This window comes from Cavia porcellus, unplaced genomic scaffold (genome assembly GCF_034190915.1).
Source record: "Cavia porcellus strain 051 isolate PalLab524CR breed Dunkin Hartley unplaced genomic scaffold, mCavPor4.1 scaffold_27, whole genome shotgun sequence".
NCBI lineage: Eukaryota > Metazoa > Chordata > Mammalia > Rodentia > Caviidae > Cavia > Cavia porcellus.
This window is the reverse complement of record NW_026947510.1, coordinates 32,465,347-32,485,794: the sequence shown is the minus strand read 5'-3', so window position 1 is coordinate 32,485,794 and position 20,448 is coordinate 32,465,347. Positions and strand designations below refer to the sequence as shown.

General features: G+C 34.6%; 1 protein-coding gene across 1 annotated transcript in view; it reads left to right on the top strand.

Moving 5' to 3' along the window:
• Mug1 (murinoglobulin 1) overlaps positions 1-20,448 on the top strand; it is a gene marked incomplete at its 5' end in the record, with an annotated part of 84,676 nt that overhangs the window by 38,222 nt on the left and 26,006 nt on the right. The window contains 7 exon segments of the mRNA NM_001173061.1: positions 3,595-3,756; positions 5,164-5,391; positions 5,584-5,647; positions 6,752-6,894; positions 8,505-8,654; positions 10,424-10,576; positions 11,067-11,148. Of these exon segments, the coding sequence (NP_001166532.1) occupies positions 3,595-3,756; positions 5,164-5,391; positions 5,584-5,647; positions 6,752-6,894; positions 8,505-8,654; positions 10,424-10,576; positions 11,067-11,148 (982 nt within the window).

Here is a 20,448-nt window from a genome sequence, read left to right as displayed (position 1 = left end):
GTTTGAAGTGCTCTTTTATGGTAAGAGTCTTTTTCTGGACTTGGATAATTTTAAAGCTAGCTTTTAGGAATAACTTTGGGGTACTGCTGTTTCACTTTCATCAAAGTGTTTAGAGAGTATAAACATTAGATTTTCTTGCAGAGTTCAGCAGTCCTGGGATCTTCTTAGCTAGTAATTTTTAAAAAATGCTTCCATTTAATTGCCTATTATTGGATTATTCTGGGAGCTTATATCTTCTTTGTTCAGTTCCTATAATTCTTCTATTTCTAAGAATCTATTCATTTCTTCTCTGTTATTTGTTTTTTTGGGAATATGGGTTTTCAAAGTAGTTGCTAATACAGATTTTGGCAAAGTCCATTGTAGCTTAGCTGTCTTACTTTCCCACTGCATTGATGTAGGTCTTTTCACTTTTCCTTGCCTTTGTCCTTTTCCTTTTGCATCTCCTTCTTCTCCCTCTCTCCGTCCACTTCCCTCTTCCTCTTCTACTCCCTTTTCTATCTCTCTCCCTTCTTTTGGTAAAACTGACTAAAAATTTATCAATTTTCAATATTTTTAAAGAACTAGCTCTTTTTTATTCTTAATATTTTATTCTTAAAAATTCTTTTTTATTTTTATTTAGTATCAATTTCATTACTTTGATCTTTATAATTTCCTTCCTCATATTAGGTTTGGACTCTGATTGTTCTTGTTTGTGTAGGACCTTTAGGTGCATCATTAGGTTACTTTGGCTCACTTTTTTTCTGAATGTGAGTGTTCACAACTATAAGCTTTCATTTTAGCACTATTTTCATTGTGTTTCATAGGTTTGGTATGTTGTACTAGCATTTCAGGTGATTGTAGGAGGTACTTTCTTGTATTTCTTTTGTGACTTGTTGGTTATTCAATATAGTATTGTTTAATTTGTGTGCATGTGTGTGATTTCTGTGGTTTCATTCACCATTAATTTATAGTTTTGGTTCAATATAACCTGATAATGTGCACAGGATAATTTCAATTCTTTGGGCTTTATTTAATATGCTTAATGAGTTAGTATGTACTCTGGAGGAAAGTTTTTGTGCTTCTGAAATGAATTCTGCTGTTGAGTGGACCACTAAGTATATATCTGTGAAGTCCAATTTTTTTTCAAAGATTTGATTTAAATCTTTGTGTTTTTTTTTTTTTTTTGTTGTTGATTTTTCATTCTGTTGATCTATTTGTTACAGTGGGATATGGAAGTCTCCCACTGTAATTGTGTTGATTTTTAGCTGATCTTTTATTTCCCATAGTGTTTGTTTTATGAAGTTGTGTTTGCCAGTGTTTGATGCATATATGTTTATAGATGTTATAATTTCCTGTTGATTTGTTCCCTTAACTAATACGTAGTGACTTTCTCTGCTTCTTGTGATCAATTTAAGCTGGAAGTGTGCTTTGAAAATAGCTACTCCTGCCTTTTTGAGTTAGCATTACATGGAATATTGTTTCCCATCCTTTGATTTTTAGTCTCTGAAATTCCTTTTGGATTCAGTATGTTTCTCATATATAGAATACCGTTGAGTTTTTTTTTTGATCCATTTTGCCAACCTGTCTTTTGATTTGAACTGAGATTATTCACATTGCCATTTTTGAATGCTATTTACTTAGTTCTGTCATTTCATTATTTACTTGGTTCTTTTTTCCCCCTCTTCTTGCCTGCTGCATGCCATTAGACATTCTGGCATTGTTAATTTCATTGTCTCTTTGTAGGATATATTTGAGAATTTTTTGTAGTGCTAGTTTAGTGGTCATGAATTTTTAAAAAATGCTCTTTGTCATGGAAATACCTTATTTCTCCATTAATACAAAGATAATTTGGCAGGATGTTTCAGTCTGGATTGCAAGTTGTTTTATTTTAGTGCTTAAAACATGTCACTCTATACTGTCCTGGCCTTTGAATTTTGTGTTGTAAAGTCTGCTGAAATTCTGTTGAGTTTACCTTTATTCAGTGCTTGTTGCTTTGCTCTAACAGTTTTTAAGATTTTGGTCCTTGTTTCAGAAATCTGGAATTTTGACTATGATATGTCACAGAATTCTTTTCTGATCATGGCTATTTGGAGTTCTAAATGAATCAATTATCAGTATGTTAAAATTTCTACTCATATTTGAAAGTTTTTATGCTGTTATTCTGCAAAAATTTCTTCAAGACGTTCATGCTGTCTTCTGATTTTTCCCTAATTCCAACTAATCTTAGATTAATCATTGTGTCACCCAACAGCTGTTGGGTCTATTTTTCTTGTTCTATTACTGTTTTTTAAGGTACCTCTGGTCTCTGGCAGCTGCCTGATCTCACTGTTCTGATACACTGTCTCACATTGATGGCTTCTATTGCCCATGGTTTCAACAGAATTTTTAATCTTCTGAGTTTCTGCTTGGTGCTTTTTCACCACCCTAACAAAAGCAATAAAACCAGTAACAGCATTAATAGAGTCAGAGACAAACTGAATATTTATATACCATAAGAGCCCATAATGTACTAGCCTTTATCCCAATGAAGAGTTCTATAATTATATCATAAACACAAAAGCAAACTAACTACTGACATGTAGCAAAAATGTACATACAACAACTATAACTCCACCAACAAAAGAAAAGAATTCAATGGTAATAACATAATTAACAAAATATCTACCTATTAATAAAGCTTATTGATTATACTGATTGGGTGGGGAATTGAAGAATGAAAGAACAAAAATTTGAAAATTTAAGGATCATGAAATGAGAAGGTAGAAAGTGAGATAACAGATCCTATTAAAACATAAAAGGAAATTGTAATTAGATAAAAGTAACAGATAATAACAGACAAGAAAAAGAACAAAAAGAGAAATCAGAAAGATAAAGAAACCCTACACCCAAAAGGACAAATGGGAAAAAGAGTGATGCATCCAAAGGGAAAAATGTGCTGTGGTTTTGAATGAGTGGTTTCTTTCTAGGATCTGCAGTCTTGAAATCACGTAGATATGGGGAAAGGGTAGTAAGTTACTGCTAAGATCTATTTTCGTTTGATATTTAAATTTTAGTGAATGTTGGAACCTGCTCTGCATTTCCTGTTGTGTATGGTTAGTGGTTGTGTCTGCCTTATGGCTGGAGTCATTCTGCTCTCTCTCTGTTGCTCTCTTGTTTGCTCTGACTCTTCCATTCCTCATATGTGTATAGATGCAGAGAAATGCAAACAATAAGAAAATGTGACCATTTGATGTTATAGTAATTAATGATTAACAGATTCATCAAAGTCCAATAGAAAGCACTTTTGGTGTTTCTGGTCTCGCTCATAATTACAGAGAGAAGATTATCCTAGTTATTTTGTGGTCCTACATTTCTGTAGTTTGAAATATATTTAATATATACTACTACATATATAATAATTGTACTTAGAATATACTTTTTACTCATCTGGAAAAAACAGGGAAATAGTGAATTTCTTTGATATACACTTGGAAGAGATAAAAAAATCTCACCTGGAAAATAAAAGCAGACTTAGGATAATAAAGGAAGTTCTTTGGCCTTCATGCAATGTCAGAAAAGAGTTCTGGGTGGAAATATCAAACCTAATTCACAGTTTCCTTCATTGTTCTATTACAGTTTCGCCTCGAGGATGTAAAAGGAGTTCCTGTGGCAGATAAACATATCTTCCTGAAAGTATTCACAACAAAGTACAACAGCAGTGCTACCACTGATGAGCATGGCCTGGTAGAGTTCTCCATCAATACCACCGACATTGTGGCTCCCTCCCTCACTTTCAAAGTGAGTTTGATAGTCAGAACGAAGGAGGAGTCTTGGAAAAAGCGTTGCCTCTGAATAGTTCTTGTCTCAAGAAAAAAAGGAGATTTGTATTTTTAATTTCCTTAATTTAGAGTGAATTATGAGACATTTTTGATAAACATTAAAAGTGTTAGAAGGACTAGTGAACTAACTGCTATACCTTAAAGATGTCCTCCTAAATCTTATATTTTTGATTATTAGCTTCTTTTATTTTGGTTATATTCTATATTTCTCAAGTCATTATTTTGAAATAAGTGATTATGTTTAACAGACTAACTTTGTTTTTTCAATTATATATGTAAGTGTTGTTATATTGCCCCAAATTTTATGTTCATTTCTCTAGACAGCAGACATTCATTGCATAATTTTTTATAAGTACCTTTCTTTTTATTTGCCTTTTGGAGACAGAGTCTCACTACGCAGTTCAGGCTGGTCTTGAGCTCACTTTGTAGCCCAGGCTGGTCTCGAACTTGCAATGATCCTCCTGCTTCAGCCTCCTGAGTGCTGGGATTACAGGCATGAGCCACCCTGCCCAGCTCTCATTGCATAATTGAGTTTCTGGGGTCTGTGCTAGACTTGCATCATTAGTGGTAGAAATCTCTATGAAATATGGTAACACATGTGAATATTATAACCAAATACAAACCAAGTAGACAGAAGGTTGAGAGTAAGGATAGTCATTTGATGAACAAAGAGGAAGATGAGAGGGCATGTGGCTTAGATCTAGAGCACTTACCTAGAATGTTCAACCTTCAGCACTACAAAGAAGCAAGCAAACAAATGAGCAACAAACAAACAAAAACTCTACAACAACAAAACAGAAAACAAAACTCGAGTTAGTAGGGAGCCAATACTGTATGAGAGCAAAAATACAATTGCTTCACAAGTAAGTTCTGCAAGGCTGAAGGGAATAGACATTCAGAAATTTACACCACCAGTCCATGGTATTAGAGAAGAGGTAACATTTACCTGCACATGGCTTCTGCTGTTTATGTACAGAATTTTAGGAAGCTTCAATATTTAGAGACATCTATTTGCTGAAGATCAATTTAACACCTTAACACAATTGTTTTCCTCAATGAGATCCTAGTTGTTCTGGATTTGTTAAATTTAGATAAGTCTATACAAAAGATATTATCCCCTCTTCCATATATATATATATATATATATATATATATATATATATATATGCTTTCCAGAAACATCTTCTGAAATTAAGGGAAGTAAACACAATTTCATTTAATTAGCAGTAAGGAATGGTTTTCTCCAGTTTTCATTAAGAAGCCAAAAAAATGTCTAACAATACAGCCAGGTAGACTTACACCATTTAGAACAGGACTTCTTTCTGATAGGTCATCTACAACACAGTACTTCTTTTTGTTTTTCCAGGTCTACTACAAGGAACAGGGTCATTGTTTCAAACACTATTGCATTGAAGAAGAACTCAAAGAAGTAGATTTTGTGTTTTACAGTGTTTTCTCCTACAGCAAGAGCTTTGTTTACCTTGAGCCTGTCACTGGTGCCTTACCCTGTGGCCAAATGCATACAGTTCATGTACATTATACTCTGAATGGAAAAGTCTTGGGAGAGCTGAGGGAGATGGTTTTCTATTACCTGGTGAGTTCTGCCTTCTAGCTGCGAAACTGGACTCTGATACCAAAAATAACGAAATCATTTGATTTCCTAATTGTATGTCTCTTGACCCTTTGATTTCTCATGGTGCTGGATATTACTGTTTGAGCCTCACTATAGATGGGAGACGGGTCACTGAAGTGGGCATATAAACTAAGAAAATGCTTTTTAATTTAGATCATGGCCAGGGGCATCATTGTTCAAACTGGAACTCATGCTTTCTTCATGGAACCAGGAGAACGTGAGTGTTCTGAATCTATCAGTATGTCCATGGATGTACCCCATACACACTCAGCAATGGATGCTCGACAATTGAGCAAACTAGGGATGTCAGGATGCTTCCTGTGTGTCACTATGAAACAATCTGCCTCCTAATGAATGCTGTCATTCATATTATTAACTCAGTTTGAGAGTTGTGGAGTCTCAGACCGTCAACCTGAACATTATCCAACATCATTAAATATAAATTTTTGTGGCATAATACAAAATTATATATATGCATATATTTTATGTATTTCTTATATGTACCTTAAGTGAGTAATTCATGTAGTCAGACCAAGAACCTCACCAAAAGGCAAAATGGATGTTGTTTCTTTGTCCAATAAGATCTAAATATTGTCTGTCTTGGTCCTTTGGTCATTTTAGTGACATTAATTTTTGAATGATCTAAAAAATGAGTGGAGGCCTAAGAGTGAAGCTCAATGCTTGCTTAGGTTGTATAAGACTCTGTGTTTGATCCCCAGACTGAAAAAAGAAGGAAAGAAAGAGATATCACAGAGTCCTTTGGAGACGTATTATCATCTTTGATTTGAGTAATGATAAAGGAGATATCTGTATTTGCATAATTTTCCCTTACAAAATGTGAGTTCTGTGAACATTTGGTTAAACAAGAAGTTGTAAAGAAAAGTATGTTTATTTCTAAGCATTGACACTTCACTGCAATCACGTGTACTGTGAAGTCCCGTCATTGGGCTTCATCAGGGCTTGGTCATCATCTGCACTCTTGTTTCTCTTCCCTAAGTTACAAATGTAGTGTCAGTTGAGATGGCTTCATTATTTGATATCACTGTATTGTAATAAGAGCTAATGATGATATTTAGCATTGCTAACGTATAAAAGACACAAGAGATTATGATTATTCAGAAAGGAAAAATAATGTGGACACATTTTCCCACTGCTAAGTATGTTTTAGAGAAAGATAACCTCACCAGACCATTAATACACAGAGCACTAGCCTCTGCATACACATAGTAATGTTTTCAGTGTGAGGCTGGAGTTCAGTCATTCAGCTTCCTTTCCACTATCTGGGTCATGACTCTTTCTTTCCTTCCCATCCGTGCCACAGTGAAAGGTTACTTCAACCTGTCCATCCCTATCGAGTCATACATGGCTCCTGCCCCTCAAATGCTCATCTATGCCATTCTACCCAGTGGGGAAGTGATTGCAGATTCTGCAAAATTTGAGATTGAAAACTGTCTTCTCAGCCAGGTGGGTAATTTATTTTAAAAATATGGATGACAAAACTTTTAAAAGCAATACAAATAGGAGTTTAGCAAGGACATAAATTACTTTACAGATAAAATAGAGGTCTTTGTAGTAACTCACTGAAACCATACAAATTTTATGGCAGGACCAAAGCTAAGATCTACGTTTCCCCACACTTTGCTTAACACACTTTTATCCTGTTCCGTCTTCTTTACTATTTTTGTATGTGTATGATAATAATACTTAAGGTAAAATATCCTGCTTATCAAATTCTTAAGGGCACAATATTATATATCAGTAAATATGTGGTGGACAGTAGATCTCAAGGACTGATTCATCTTGTATAATTGCAACTTTGTAACCCTTCATTATTGTCCTTTCTTTCTCCCCTTTCGCTAACCTCAGACAACCACAGTTCTACTCTTTTCCTCTTGGATCCCCTGAATCACAGTCTGCTGTGTATTCTGTATACAACCTAGTCGAGAGCCACGTGAAATGAAATGGGGAATGTAGACACAGAATGACAGATGATAGAGATATAAAGAGAGAGAGAGACAGAGAGAGAGAGAGAGAGAGACAGAGAGAGAGAGAGAGAGAGAGAGAGAGAGAGACACAGAGAGAGAGAGATATCCACAATTAGAATCAATAACATTTCACTTGGAGAAATACAACAAATATATAAATAGTCCTTAAAAATAATGAACAAGATATCTTAGAAGAATTAAACATATTGTACCACAGCAAAATATGTGCACCCCATGTGTATAGTAGCATGATTTGTAATACAAAGATCTTGGAAACAACTCAAATTACCATCAACCAAGGAATGGATAAAAAGATATGATCTTTTTATGCAGTGGAATACTATTCAGCCATAAAGAAGGATAAACCTGAAACTTTTATAGGTAAATGGATGCAATTTGAGACTGTACTCATAAGTGAAATAAACTTATGCATAAATATTGTATTGCCTCCCTAGTGTGAAAAGCTTAAAGAGTAAATAAAACCCAAAATGTACAATAGATATTGCAAAATGGGAAGAAATTGTTCAAAAGGAAAGAGAAACTGGGATAGAGGAAAGGAGAAATAAGAGAAGGGAAAAGTCAAAAAAATACATATGACCATTATACTGCTAATTCCTCTTAGTTCATTGAAAGGAAAAGTTTGTGCTAATATTGTTTGCACAATTAAATGCCTATATCTTATACTCTGAGTAATTTAAAGATAACAATATGCAGTGTATTAACCATTGTTATTCTCCTATTATTTTGCTTTGAAATTTTTACTTTTTTTCTCTTTAAAATAAAATTTAAAAAATAATGAACAAGAATATCCATCATTCCCAGTAGTTGTTTGTTGCTTCAGAATATGACTCTCCCACGTACTAATTGCTCAAGTAAACCTGGGTGAAGGAAAGGAAGCAAAATCCCTCAGGACTAACTCTCTGCAGACCATAACTTAGCAATATAAATGCATTATAATTTAGTAATATGAATACATCTATTTTAGCACAGTAGATTGCATATTGAATATGTCAGTGACTCAAAGCTGGGGTGGGCTTTAGGTCTGCAATACCAAAGTAGTATGCAGCTTATGATTTCTCTTTCTCACAGGTGGGTTTGAGCTTCAGGCCGGCACAGAGTCTCCCGGCCTCACAAACTCACCTGCGGGTCACAGCACCTCCTCAGTCTCTCTGTGCCTTAAGAGCTGTGGACCAAAGTGTGCTGCTTATGAGGCCCGAGGCCGAGCTCTCCCCTTCCTCGGTGAGTTCCCATCCACCTCTGACCAAGAAGTGTCTCAGGAGGGGCACAAAGCAGGGAGCAACCCCATTTAGAAAAGAGAATGATAATTCAGAATGCTTTATAGTAGTTTGGAGATTAAGAATTGTCAAATTTCTTTAATATATTATTGTATTTAATGATCACGGCATTATAAAGTGATATCTTCACTGTCAGATATAATAGCATAATTCAGAAGAATTTATCAAAGCATTGTGCTCAAGATAAAACAGAAATTAAAACAAACAGTAAATTTCAGGGCTTGTATCTGACTTCCAATATTGCCTATTTGTCTATAATTTATTATACCACTTTTTACCCCTATTTTCCTTTGTCTTTCTGTTTTCTGGAGGATTTAATTTATTTTACTTTAATATTTTAAATATTTTTAAGGACTTTGTTTTAAATTAGCTAGCTCTACTAGTTTTGAAAGCTATATGTCATTTCCTAATTATTTTATGTTTTTAATGTCTTGTTCTAGTTTCATGGATGTGACATTTTCTATGCCTAGGAGAGTTTTATAGGGCTTTATGTTGTGATTTGGTTTTTGTTTTGGTGTTTTCTTTTGGTCTCTGATTTGCTGGTATGGCCTCATTTTGTTCTGTTTATTTGTTTTGGTCTTTGTCATTCATGTTGCAAATTTACTGATGACCTTAGCTGTTTATTTGTAATTTAGACTGAAGCAGTAAATGCTGATCCCTGATTTTATGGTCTTCTTTTGAGAGTAATACTGGTCAAATGATGGGCTGTATAGTTGATTTGTAAGATGCCCAGCAAGAACTTTGAAAGGGAGTAGTCATAACATTAAAGGTGCTTGTGAAATGTGTTTTCCCCTGAGAGGGTCTGTTCCATCTCAGGAACAAGCTTTCATTTGAGACGAAGTCTGCTAACATTCTCCAGGGCGCATCAATCATTTTTCCTTTGGCTTGTTGCACACTGTACTTACCCATCTTTTCCTTTCTGAGGGACCCTATGGCTCCAAATCCTGGAGGTTTTTTTTTTTTTTTTTTTGGTACCTGGGGTCGAACTCATGACCTCACATTTGCCAGGCAGGCATTTGTGCCACTGCACTAAAACCCTGGCCCCAAATCCTGGAGCTTTATGAGGCTTCTTGGCAAATATACTTGCACCTCAGCCCTATCTCATGTAGTTTCATTATTGTTCCATTTGGCCAAATCATTTGTAATTCCTCTTTTTGAATTTCATGAATTGTATTTGGAGAATTAAATGCATGCTAATGTTATTAAAGAGGGAGGTTCCCCCCATCCCCTTGTTTGGGAAGGTGGCTATTTAAAGAAAACAAAAATCAGAGAATTCTCTTGTCAGATCTTTTTTAGTTACTTATACTTTGATTAATCCATCTGTCATTTTTTAAAAAAAATCAATATTGAACTAAAAAGTGTGACCTTGATATTTTATATTTATTGGTTAACTGATATTTTATAAATCTACTAACACAGATTTAATATATTTTACATTAATAGCACTATAAATATAATTTTTCTCAAACGTAAGAACCAGAATTTTAAATTTCTCTTGATGTTAATGTGATTCTTGGATGGGAAAATTTTTACTTTTTCTTGAAGATGATAATCACCTTCAGAATGAAACACCAAAACAAAGTATCTAGAAAATCGCTACTAAATTATGAACAGACTTAAGAAGTGATTTATAATAGTGACCATAGTGATTCTTTTTGGTTAGTGTATTATCCAGGAAAAGAGATTTTGCCATTTGTTTCTTGTCTTTCACAGATATATAATCTGCTGAGTATAAAGGACACTGACTCCTCTTCAGATTTAAATTGGTTGGCTAACTTCCCAGAAAATTGTAAAGACATAAATTATGATAAAATCAAGTACTCATCATTACACAGAAATGACAAGGATACTTTCAAATTCATAGAGGTAAAACCTAGATTGTTAACGAATATTCTTCCCTGTTAATTATTTAAAATTAACACAGTATATTGGCAATGAATTTCAAGAGTGAGGCTACTGAGGTAGCTCAGTGGCAGAACGATTACCCACCATGAGCAAAACCCTGGGTTTGCTCTCTAATATCACGTAGAAAAAAAAGAACCTTAGAAATTGCCCAATTTAGACTTTTTTTTTCTGTTAAGGAAACAGACATAGAGAGTTTCAGTGGCTTGCTTTGTAACAGAGCTGTTTGTGCCAGAGCCAAGAGCAAGACAAACATTTGTCTTCTTTTTCTTTTAAACATATTCTCTGCTTCTACAACACTGAACTTTATACAGTTGTACTCAGCGAGCATGAGAAACACATCTCCAAGAGCTGTTCTTTATGATATGTAAAGTTATGTCCCGGATAGGTATTCTAATCTTTTTACATAATTTTTAACTGTTTACATTTGATTGGATAATCATTGTCTTTTCAGAGCATGGGCTTAAACATATTCACTAACTTGAAGATCAGAGATCCTAACTTATGTCCTGATGATCTGTTATTTCCACAAGCAGGTAAGATGATAAACCAGCTTGTTTTGGAATAGTGGAAATTGAATTAATTAACAAGGATGATGAAAATAAAATGGTAGATCAGTTATGTTGTTCATATCAATGGAAAAGAAGCCAATATTACATGGGTAAATTGACAAATTAGTCATCAAAACATTGCAAACAGCTTTTTTATGCGTCATAGTTATTCATTTATTGTATGTTTTATATACGTGCTTTAATAATTACTATATGTTAACTTACTATCTTTTTTGTTTTGTTTTTGTTTGTTGAATGGCAATTAATTGTCTAACCAATCAAAACAAATGGCCCCAGTCTTGTCCTTGACCCTTATTGTCCAGATAACTTTGGATGACTAATTTGGAATAAAGAGAATTTTTGCAAGTGTATAGGAGGTAGAAATTGGTGGAAAAAATCATTTGAAGTAAAGAAAAAGTACCAAAATAAATGTCAAATTACACTACAAAATGAATATAGTCATTCTGTTTCCTCATTTTATCTGCAATGTTTTGAAACATTTAGTCTTGCTTCCTCTCCTTCTTCCTCTGTCCTTCTCCTCTTTTTCTTCCTCTTCCTCCTTCTTCTTCTCCTTCTTCAGTACCAGTAATCAAACTCAGGTCCTTGTGCTTGTCAGGCAGGCACTGTGCCTCTGAGCTACATCCTTGGCATTAAATTCTCTTCATACTTAATAATACGATGGAAAATATCATATGGTGAGTGATGTGATTGTACTATATCCCCAGGGTAATGACCATTGAAAGAAATGTTCCCTCTAGTCTTTGATATCTAAGCAACACGTGTAGCAGATGAACTCTTTGCATATTCAATTCATGTTTAAAACAGCATTTCCAAAATATTGTCTTATAAAATTCATTACTAACAAAGATGATGCAGGCTTTGGACTTAGGATTCTCAAAATCGTTGATCACAGGGATATAAGTGTGATTAGGCTCCAAGATAAAGCGTAAAGGGAAGTAAAAGGACTCAAGTTCAGAGTGAACTAGATTCAATCCAGAAAATTGGGTATTTAATTTACCATAATTAGTTTGATATATGCATTTTATGACTGTTTAACAAAAGATCAAAGCAATTGCAAATATGAATGCACATGAATAATAAGACTTTAAAACAGGTTTGATGGATGAGCTGATTATAGATGTATATGAATATACAGAAGTGAGTTAATCTGAGTCCCTAGTGAGATTTCTTGGGAAATATTGGTTGAACATCTTTATAAAAAATACATACTACCTTCAGTCATAACACTACATAGACAACTTTGCTCTTTTTAAAAAGTCTTTGAAAATATGTATTAAATTATGCCTAAAGATGAAATCAATAAACACTCCATTAGGAATGTAGGAAAGAACTTATTTACCATGTACTTGCCAATTGCTGAGTATGAAGTCACTTTGCCCTTGAGGCGCAAAGACAATATTTGGTGGGGAGTGCCTGTCTTGGGTGACGCTGCTGACTAAGACCCAGTAAGCTAGCCTAAACCAGGTCCCAGTGCCTAGAGGTGCACCCTAGCAGTGAAGCCTTCGGTAGATTGACCTGGAGGAGTGGACCCAGCATTGGCTGCTCAGGTCTGTGTCTCCCTAGTACACTGCAGTGGGCAGGGATACCTAGCCAGCGCAATTCAAACAAATTGTAACTGACAAAGAAAGAAACTGGGCCTCCTATATATGCTTGTATAAAAGGAACAAAAAATATGGGAAAGAGTCCTTGGCCCCAATCCTGAGAAACATGCAATATCAGACACAGCACCAATAGACATAAAGCGCTATCTCCAGAGCCTCATAGATGAGTTCAAGAATGAAGTTATTAATACCTGAAATAAGATATAAGTAGAATAGTTAGACAAATGCTAAGCACTGCCCAAGAAAAAACAGATGGTGGAATGGAAGAACAGAAAAAAAGGGGAGGATTGTTTGATGGAGAAAATAGAGAAAACATAGAATACGTGAAGCAGGTTCAAAGAGATTAGCAGGAAACTAAAAACTCTATCAAAAACTGGCATAATATCTTGAAAGAAACTAGGATAGATTATCTGAATTGGAGAGTAGATTTGTAATATGGGAGCATGAAATGAAAAACTTCTTAAAAATAACAAAAAACAAACAACAACAATACAAAGGCTAGAAGATGATAAGAGAATCTATAACTTAAGAATTAAGAATATAAAAGAAGAAGTAGGGACACAAACAAATGGACTACAAAAGCTATTCACAGAAATAATCCAAGAGAATTTTCCTAATTTAGCAAATGGTAAAGATACTCAGATGTATGAGGCATACAGGACTCCACCCACCTACAACCCAAACAGAGCTACACCCAGGCATATAATAATCAAAATTCCAGAAATTCAATATAAGAACAGAATATTAAAAGCCATCAGAGACAAGAAACAGATCACTTACAAGGGAACACCCATCAGAATTACAGCAGACTTCTCAGCACAAACCATCAAATCATGAAGAGTGTGGGGGGAAATAATTCAGAAAGATAATAACCTCCAGCCAAGATTGGTATGTCCTTTACAACTGACCCTAGAAATGGATGGAAAAACAAGGTGCTTCCAGGATAAAGAGGAACTGGTGAATTTGCAACCACTAATTCAACTCTATAGAGAATACTGCAGGACATTCTAAAAAAGGAAAATACCAAGATTCCAGAAATAGTGGCAGAGAGGCCACAATGAATGGAGCAGAAAGCTAAATGAAGAAGACAAACTGACAACTAATGACAGAAAAAGAGCTCAACAGAAATGAGGCAGAGAAGATCGGATGGTAGGAACATTTTGGAGAAAACGACATCATAATAGCTAGTGCTGATTTAGTATCATCTTGTTTTGAAGTCTCATCAAACTTGTATTTTTCTGTCTCCATTGGTCTTAAAAAGTTGTATCTTATTGGATTTTATTATATATGATAATATAAGTAAAAACTTTTATAGACAAGGCGATTATACAGAAACCATTGTTCATTTTCTGTTAATTGGTTCTAAATACCATGTAATAATGTCATTCTCTTGAATGGTTTTATAGTGTCTTGATACGTTTGGTGCTACAGTATACGAAGTTATACTCAAAGATTTCAAGGAAAGAGACACTATGGTAACTATTTTTATGTCAGGATATCTTGTGCTGAAACACTATTTTGCTTAAATGGTTATGTTTTGACCTGCGCTGATCTGTTGTTATGCCCACTCTTATCTCAATCCCTCCCTTTTAAAAAAATATTTAATTTTTATTTTTATCTTTTAATTAAGGGAAAAATAAATAAAAATAGTAGTATACATTATAGTAACCTACTTTGTTTTCCTATTAACTTGATTTGAAATCCTGTATTGTCCTCACCATCTTGTTTTGACTGATTTTCCCCTATTCCACTTTGCTTGATAGTACCAAGTTCAAAAGTACAGGCAACAACCATGAAGACAATAAGATTCGTTATGACCTGCATTCTAGTTGACTATTATCTTCTTTTAAAGTCCTGTAATGTCTCCAATGCTTTGGTTTTATTCTTTACTGTTTTGTTCAATTTTATTATAACTGGCAATTCTTCTTAAAATAGGAAGGGCAGTATGGTAACCATTGTTGCTCACCTTGTATTTTGTTTTTACATTATCTATTATGTCCATCCTTTTGATTGAACTGACTCTGTTGTGATATGTTGCATTTGGTTTTACTCTCTTCAAAAAAAGTAATAAGAACTGTGGGAGTAATAAACCCAAAATGTGTAATTGTCATTGTACCAAAGAAAAGCAAAGAAAGTGCTCTAAAGGTTATAACTGCATATATGTTTAAGTGTATAAGATAGATAACCATATTACTGAGTTTTTTTGGATCACTGAACAAAACTGTTTGCACTTTCACTGTTTGAAAGTCCACTTTATATGCTTTAATTTTGTAACTTGAACAACTGTTTCTAAGATGAGAATATGTAATCTATTAACTAATCATTTCTTATTGTTTATTTTTAAAATTTTGTATTACTTGTACCCTTTTTCTTTTTCTCCTTAAATAAAAAAGGTATAAATTTAAAAAAAAAAAGAAAGACAATCTTAGAGGTACCAAGATCATCAAAGAAGCCAAAGCTGCTTTTGGCAGAGATACAAAGAGTAAGTTTTGAAATAGTTGAACATACAAAAGTGTCAGAATTTAGCACTTTATGAATAGTGACAGATAAATAGTTAGATTATGAAAGGAAGGTGAATGACCCATTTTGAATCTATTTGAACACTAAATACAAAAGCATTTGATGATATTTCATATAAACAGTATAGTACTAACCTTGATTCAATTGTAGGTCACATTTAGTCGGTGAAGAAAGAAGCCCTCCTCCACCAATCAAAATGAGATAAAGGCATGGGGGATATCATTAATAAAGGTAGCCAATTTTAATGCAAAAATAATGTTAAGACTTTAAAGTGAACACTGTGAAATAATTGGTTAAAAACTGAAGGTAACATTATTTGTAGAAAATGAAGTCAGTTGTGTTGGTGCATGCTTGTGATCCCACTGCTTAGGAGACTGAGGCAAGAGGATCCCCATGAGTTTGAAGCCATTCTGGGCTACATAGTGAGTTCAAGGCCACCCTGAACTACATAGTGTTTCAAGAAACAAAAACAAACAAACAAACAAACAAACAAACAGAAAGATCAAAGAATAGAGCGGTGATTTTACAGAGCAAGATTAATGATTGCAAAAATTATTACAAATGGTTCTTCCTGACCTAGGGACCAGGTGGGCTCCCTACTGGACTGGTGAGTGGAGCAGCAGCAGCTGGGAATCCCGCCCAGCCTGAGGGAACTCTCTTCCTGGCCTGGGGAACACGCCAGTTCCCTGCCAGGTTCAGTGAGTGGGGCCACCGCAGGGAAGCCCATCCCAGGCTGGAATAACTCTCTCCCACACCTGGAACAACACTTGAAGCTCCAAAATACAGGAAAATGACAAAATGAAAGACCAAAATGCAATCTCAAAAATCCAGCCCACCCCAAGAAAGCCTAGGAGCCATGTGCATAGAAGAAAACACATGCCACATAACTGAAATACCTGAAATAATAGTAACTGAAATAAAGAAGCAACTCTGGGAAGCCTTAAAGGAATTCAAACTAGAAATAATCTCTCAGGTAAAAGAAGAAATGATAAGAGAAATGAAGCAGATGCTAAACATAGCTAAAGAAGACGCAGTTAAAAATTTGGAGGAACTAAACAAAAAGATAGAATTCCTGGATGAACAATATAAGAAACAAACAGAATACATAAAAGAGATGCAAAGACATATACAGGAAATCAAAAACTCCATTGAAAGTTGTAAAAACCTCCTCAATGAATGTGAAGATAGAATGTCAGACCTGAGAGACAAGATTGCATCCAGTGAACTGGAAAGAAAAGATCTTTTAAAAATAACAAGAAATCAGGAAATTACAATTTAACACCTGCAAGATGATGTAAAGAGAAACAACATAAGGTTGATAGGGATAAATGAAAAAGAAGGGGACAACATAAAGGATGTCAAGAGGATATTTAGAGAAGTAATAGCTGAAAATTTCCCAAAACGAGATTGGAAACTGATATCAAAATCAATGAAGCATATAGAACTCCAAATAGCCATAACCAAAATAAATCTACACCCAGACATATAATAATGACCATCTCAGAAATTGAACAAAAAATAGAATATTAAAGGCTGTCAGAGGGAAAAGACAGATGACCTATAAAGGAAAACCTATCAGAATCAGAGCAGACTTCTCAGCACAAACAATAAAGTCAAGAAGAGCATGGAGTGAAGTATTTCATATCCTAAAGGAAAATGATTTCCAACCTAGGCTGATGTACCCTGCAAAACTGTCATTCAAAATCGATGGAGAAATAAGACACTTCCATGACAAAGATCAGCTGAAAAACTTCCTGATCACCAAGCCAACCCTGCAAAGTATACTGAAAGATAGCATAGATACATTTAGGAAAAAAACCACTAAACAAAGCAGGCAATTAAACAGAGCAGAAAGGTAAACATGCAACAGCGAAAGATAACATGCCAACAATAAACCAATATATAACATTTCTAACTATTAATGTAAATGGTCTCAATACACCAATTAAAAGAAACAGACTGGCAGAATGAATCAAGAAACAAAATCCAACCATATGCTGTCTACAAGAAACCCATCTAACCCAAAAGGATACTCACAGACTGAAAGTCAAAGGATGGAAAACAATACTTCATGCAACAGAAACCCCCTAAAAATGCGGGGGTAGCTATTCTGTTTGCAGAAAAGTGAACTTCAAGCCAATAAAAATCAGAAGGGATAAAGAAGGTCACTACATACTGGTTAGGGGAAAACTCCAAGAGGAAGAGATAACTATCTTAAATATATATGCACCAAAGTCCAGAGCAGCCAGTTATATAAAACAAGTACTAACAGAAATGAAAAACCAAATCAGCAGTAACACAATTCTAACAGGAGATCTTAACACACCATTGACACCAATGGACAGATCAACCAGACAGAAAATCAAGAAAGAAACAAAATAACTGAATCATACCTGTGAACAAATGGACTTAATAGACATATACAGAGTATTCCACCCAACAACAACAGAATACACATTCTTCCCAGCAGTACATGGGACATTATCTAAAACAGACCATATATTAACTCACAGAACGTATTTAAATAAATGCAAAAGAGTTGAAATTATCCCTTGCCTGCTATTGGACCATAGCGCTATGAAATTAGAAATTAACAATAAAAAATACTGCAAAAATCTCACAAAAAGATGGAAACTGAATAACATACTCTTGAGTAATCAGTGGGTCACAGAGGAAATTAAAGAAGAAATTAAGCAATACCTACAAGAAAATGATACAGATACAACTTACTGTAATCTGTGGGATGCAATGAAAACTGTCCTCAGAGGAAAATTTATTGCACTGAGTTCCCACATCAGGAAAACAGAATGAATACAAATAAACAACCAGATGCTACACATCAAACAGCTAGAAAAAGAAGAGCAAGTCAAGCCCAAAGCCAAAAGAATAGAGGAAATTATAAAAATCAGAGCAGAAATCAATGCAATAGAGACTAAGAAAACAATCCAACAAATCAATGAATCAAAAAGTTGGTTCTTTGAAAGAATAAATAAAATCAATAAGCCCCTAGCCAACCATATTAAAAAAACGGAAGAAAAAGCTCAAATTCATGCAATAAGAAACAAAAAAGGTGAAATCACTAGAGACTCTACAGAAATATAGAAGATCATCAACACCTATTTTGAGAACCTCTACTCTCAAAGGTTTGATAACACAGAAGAAATAGACAGATTCTTAGAAACATATGAAGTACCAAAGCTAGATCTACAGGATGTAAAACTGCTGAATAACCCAACTCTATCAATGAAATTGAACATGTAATTAATTCCTTACCTACAAAGAAGAGACCAGGCCCAGATGGATTCACTGCAGAATTCTACAAGAAATACAAAGAAGATCTAATGCCAACACTCCTGAAACTCTTCAATGAAATTGAAAGTGAAGGAACCCTTCCCAAGTCATTCCTGGAAGCAAATATTACTCTAGTACCAAAACCTGAGAAACACCCAACTAAAAAAGAGAAATACAGACCAATCTCCCTAATGAACACAGATGCAAAAATCCTCAATAAAATATTGGCAAATAGGACGCAGCAAATCATCAAGAATATCATACACCATGACCAAGTGGGATTCATCCCAGGAATGCAGGGGTGGTTCAACATACGTAAATCAATAAATGTAATCCACCATATCAATAAAGCCAAAAGTAAGACTCACAAGGGTATTTCGATAGATGCAGAAAAAGCTTTTGATAAGGTCCAACACTCATTCATGATAAGAACTTTAGAGAAAATTGGAATAGATGGTCTTTACCTCAATATAATAAAGGCCACCTATGACAAACCAACAGCCAGTATAATACTAAATGGCAAAAAATTGAAAGCCTTTACTTTAAAATCAGGCAATAGACAAGGAGGTCCTTTATCACCACTCCTATTTAATATAGTACTGGAAGTACTAGCCAGAGCAATTAGACAAGAGAGAGAAATAAAAGGGGTAAAGATAGGAAAAGAAGAAGTTAAATTATCATTGTTTGCAGATGACATGATACTCTACATAGAAGACCCCCTAAACTCCATTGAAAGACTCCTAGATATAATAAATAAATTCAGCAATGTGGCTGGATAGAAAATCAATACTCAAAAATCAATAGCATTCTTATACACTAACAACAAAATCACAGAGAGAGAAATAAGAGAAGCCACACTCTTCACAATAGCAAGCAAAAAAATGAAATAGTACTCTTACAAGAGAAGTGAAAGACCTATACAGGGTAAATTATAGTACACTGAAAGAAGAAATTGAAGATGATCAAAAAAAAAAATGGAAAGACTTCCCTTGCTCATGGTTAGGAAGAACAAACATTGTGAAAATGGCCATTCTCTCAAAACTGTTATACAGATTCAATGCAATCCCAATAAAAATACCATCAACATACCTTATAGATGTAGAGAAATCACTCCTAAAATTCATCTGGAACCAGAAGAGACCTAGAATAACAAAGGCAATTCTAAGCAGCAAAGGCAAGGCAGGAGGCATTGCAATCCCTGACTTGAAGTTATACAACAAAGCAACAGTAGTAAAATCAACATGGTACTGGCATCAAAACAGAGCCGAAGACCAATGGAATAGATTAGAAGATACAATCACAACTACAAACATGCTCACCACCTTTGATAAAGGAGCCAAGCAGGTTCACCTGAAGAACGACAATCTCTTTAATAAATGGTGTTGGAAAAACTGGCTCTCCATTTGCCAAAAACTAAAAATAGACCCATGCCTATCACCCTGTACTAAATTAAAATCTAAATGGATCAAAGATCTGAATATTAAAACAGAAATACTAAATCTATTGGAAGAAAAATTAGGTAGAATCCTTGAAGACATAGGGGTAGGTAGAGCATTCGTGAACAGGACTCAAACTGCACGAGAAATACTTCCCAGAATTAATAACTGGGACCACCTCTTATTAAAAAGTTTCTGCAAGTAAAAAACAAATCTCCAGCATAGTGAAAAGAAAACCCACAAACTGGGAAAGTATCTTAGTGAACTCCCCCTCAGACAAGGGAGTTTTGTCTAAAACATATAAAGAATTAAAAAATCTCAGACCCCCAAAATTCACAGACCGAATCCAAAAATGGGCATCTGAGATGAATGCACACTTCTCAGATGAATTACAAGTGGCAAATAAATACATTAAA